Consider the following 3,872-nt stretch of genomic DNA (forward strand, 5'->3'; position numbering starts at 1 on the left):
CCTACTACTACTACTACTACTACTACTACTACTACTACTACTACTACTACTACTACTACTACTACTATTACTACTACTACCACTACTACTACTACTACTACTACTACTACTACTACTACTATAATTATTATTGTATAGACCCCATTCTGTACCACCCTATCATACATACCGTACCGTTGTTTACCTGGCAAATAACGCCACTCAACACAGCTTTCCTATTCTCCTCTTTTTCATCGCCCCTCTCCTCACTCCTCGTCCGCTCCTCTATCTCATGCCACCTCTCCCATACCTTTCTTTTCCCGTCCCCTTTTTCCCTTCTTCTTTTTCTTTCTCTCTTATTCATTTCCTTCTTCGCCTTTCTGTCCTCCCTTTGTCCTCACTTCTTCTCCCCCCCCTCCTCTTCCCCTTCTTCTGCCCCATCTTCCTTGCCCTTTTCTCCTTTACTCATCTCCTCCTCTCCCTTCACCTCTCTCCCCTGTCCATGTCCTTCTTTCCATCTCCTCCCCTCCTGTGGGTGGTTGGCAGGTGCTATGGGGAATGGCTTACTCCTTCTTTCCTATCAAACATCTATCATCCTTCTCTCACCTCCTTTTCTTTGTTTGCTACACCCTATTATTGCCCTAAACCTTCGCTATCTATACAATATATTCGTGTTGCAATTGCCCTAAGACTCTAAAAATAAAATTTAAAAATCTAAAAATCTACCCCCCCCCTACCCATTTTCTCTTCTCCCAGATGTATGTAGCAAGGTCCCCGACTGGGACAACGCCGCCTCCTATCGTATCCCTGTGAAAGTGACCAACCTGTACAGCATGCCCTGCTTCTACGGACAGTACAGCATCAGCCACTGCGCATGCTCGAAGACAGAGGTGGACCTTCTTTACGGGAACGGCAGTAAGTACTTGTACCCTATGTAACGATCTTCATTTGCTTGCAACAGTAATAACAATAATAATAATAGATAGCATTTGTATAGCGCATATCCCCGCTCAACAGCAGGCTATATGCGCTTCACACTATATTATTACCCCAGCAGACCATAGAACACTCCGAAACATTCTCAGCTTCCCGGGAAGCATACAATAACTGGAGTGCATTTCCTCTTAGTATGTCTGAAAAGACTGAAGAAATACTTTATGATGTGTGTCACAGTTTTTGCCCGTCCTTTCTTTATTCGTTTATTCGTTTATTCCTGATACTTTCTGCGTTTTTTTCATTTTGTTGCTATTGTTCATTTGGGTTCTTTTGAGGGGGATGGGAGTGTTTGTTTTACTTTCTGACTCGAAATTACCCTTGTTGAATTTCCACTTCTATTATCCTTGCTTGGTAGTAAGAATTCAGACTCACTTAAGATTCTTTATTTATAGATTTTATCCTTTTTAGTAGCCCCCCACCCCACCCCCGACCTTGTTTTTCTGTTCCCTACCTCCTCCGCTCCCATCCATGTAAAACACGTCACAACAGAAAGAGAGAAAGAGAAGGAGAAAGAGAGAGAGAGAGAGAGAGAGAGAGAGAGAGAGAGAGAGAGAGAGAGAGAGAGAGAGGGGGGGGGTGGGAGAAAAAGACTGAGCTACTAGATAAAGTATCTTCCTTTCGTGAGAGTCGAACTCCTGTCTTTTGCTTGCAAAGCGAAGATCCTCACCGCTACATCAGATCCAACAACGTTACACAATATTTTTCTCTGTTTTCCCCTCAGCATGCTCACCTTTCTTCACATCAAACGAGATTGACGCTTGCCGGGACAACCGCACAACGCCCACTGTAATCCCTGAGCCGGACAACGAAGGGGATGCCCGCACATACAGTTTCAAGTGAGTGCTGACCTCGTTTGGACAGGAGGGAAGGGAAAGCAATCACGCCGAGTCGAAGCAGTCAGCCTTCTAAATGGCCTAAATTGTGTTGATGAGGATGTACAAAAGTTACTATTTAAAAGAAAATAGAGTTACATATTTTTATACATCTTAACTTTATTGTTGCTTATTATTAGATTAATGTTACACATAATTGATATTGTTTGACACTATTCGCTACTCTAGAATTATAAAGTTCTATCTGCTCAGTACCCTGTTTTGAGAAATTTGACATTAAAAAATTCGAGTTTTACACTTCAAGCTTTTTCGAATGCAGTTCTTTGAACTTCTTGATAACGACTCCCAATATTCTTGCGATTTTGATAGATTAGACAGAGCATTTGGTCCCTGATCTCATGGTCTTAGTAACTCAAAATAGGCCGAAATGTCATGTAAAACGTTGTAATTTTTAGGTAGCAAATTCATAAGATCGCATATTATTAAAACTGAATGTTTGTGGGGGGTTTTTGGTTGCTTTTTTTTTTTTGGAAGCATGGAGCATCCCGTCTTCCTAAGACCCCAGTTCTAGATTCAAGTAATTCAAGTTTGTGCTTTTTTCTCTTTCCAAGGTTGAACATCTCTGACCCGGAAGCGGAACTTATCCTGAGGTCATCTTCCTGTGGCGGGAAGGAGCAGCTGAAGGTGTGGAGTGTCGGGAACCTGGTGCTGCTACAGAAGGGAGACGCCCCTCACCCCGCGGTCTTGACCGAGGTCTTTGTGGATGTGAGTGGATGCTTGTGTTTGTTTGTTTGTTTGTTTTGTTTTTGTTGCTTTTAATTTATTCAATTTTTATGCTCTCGTAGATAGATAAATATAAGGATAGATAGATACATCGATGGACGGATGAATGGATGGGTGGAGGGTGGAAAGATAGATAAATAGATATATAGATAGATAGAGAGACAGATAGATAGATAGATAGATAGATAGATAGATAGATAGATAGATAGATAGATAGATAGTTGGTGAAGGTTCTCGAAGAACTCCAGGGCAAAATACAGGGAATCCCCATTTGGGATTCGAAAAAGGGTCATCTGCTTTGTATTTGAGCCTGATACCAACCGAGTTAACAGCATTCGCGGGGTTTGTACTTGTAATAATAGGGTATTGAACACTTTATTGAAAAACCTGACAGACCAAGGCTGAAAAACGGAAGAGAACGCGTTGAAGTATTTTTTTTTTAAATAGCGGGTCGTAATTGTGAGATTGCAGGTTCGGGGGTTCGAGGGTCAGATTAGTTCGACCTTTTGTCAGAAGGAAAGCCACTTCCCGCGAATTTTCTCATTTGGCTCGGTTTTGTCGGAGATGGACGTTAAATCTGAAGGTCTCACTTCTTAAATGACCTAACAGTATTAATAGGGGCGTAAAACGCATACCATTTCAGAGATAGACGTTAAATCTGGAGGTCTAACTTCTCAAATAACCTAACGGTGTCGTTGGGGGCGTTAAACGTATACCATTTCACTATTTCAGAGATGGATGTTAAATCTGGAGGTCTCACTTCTTAAATAACCTGACAGTGTTGCAATAGGCTTTAACCCTCCATACAATTAAATTCGCAGCTTTTTTTTGTTGTGAACTGTTCATGCAGCTCGGGCTCATTTGACTCATTTATTCTGTTCTCACCAACTGACCCTGTGTGTCCGCAGGCCGACTCAGACCAGAAAGTGGTGGACGTGACTGTCCAACACAAGGGTCATCTGCTGACCCTCAGCGTCAATCAGGGAGGGCTCCAGCACGTGAGCTCTGTGCTCACTAAGGACACACCTTGTCTCACGTGCAGTGTCAAGGTCAGAGCGGGAGCTTCGGTCGGTGGAGACTGCTCGCCTGTCACGGAGGTGAGTGCCACGGGGCTCTTTGTGTGGGGGAACACTGTTTGTGTTTGGGGGAGAGGGGGGCGGTTGTATGTGTTAGTGTGTATATGTGCGTATGTGATAGGAGAAGTATGTGGTGTATGTGTGTGTGTGTGAGTGTGTGTGTGAGTGTGTGTGTTTGTGCGTGTGTGTGTGTGTGTGTGTGTGT

The 3,872-nt window shown here is 43.1% G+C and overlaps 1 protein-coding gene across 1 annotated transcript in view; it reads left to right on the forward strand.

Annotated features, from left to right (window-relative positions):
* Positions 1–735: 735 nt before the first annotated feature.
* Positions 736–3,872, forward strand: part of LOC101858238 — a gene marked incomplete at its 5' end in the record, with an annotated part of 4,202 nt that continues 1,065 nt past the window's right edge. The window contains 4 exon segments of the mRNA XM_005112978.3: positions 736–894; positions 1,697–1,811; positions 2,420–2,573; positions 3,500–3,688. Coding sequence (XP_005113035.2) covers positions 736–894; positions 1,697–1,811; positions 2,420–2,573; positions 3,500–3,688 — 617 coding nt within the window.

Source organism: Aplysia californica, unplaced genomic scaffold (assembly GCF_000002075.1).
Source record: "Aplysia californica isolate F4 #8 unplaced genomic scaffold, AplCal3.0 scaffold01521, whole genome shotgun sequence".
NCBI classification, from domain to species: domain Eukaryota; kingdom Metazoa; phylum Mollusca; class Gastropoda; order Aplysiida; family Aplysiidae; genus Aplysia; species Aplysia californica.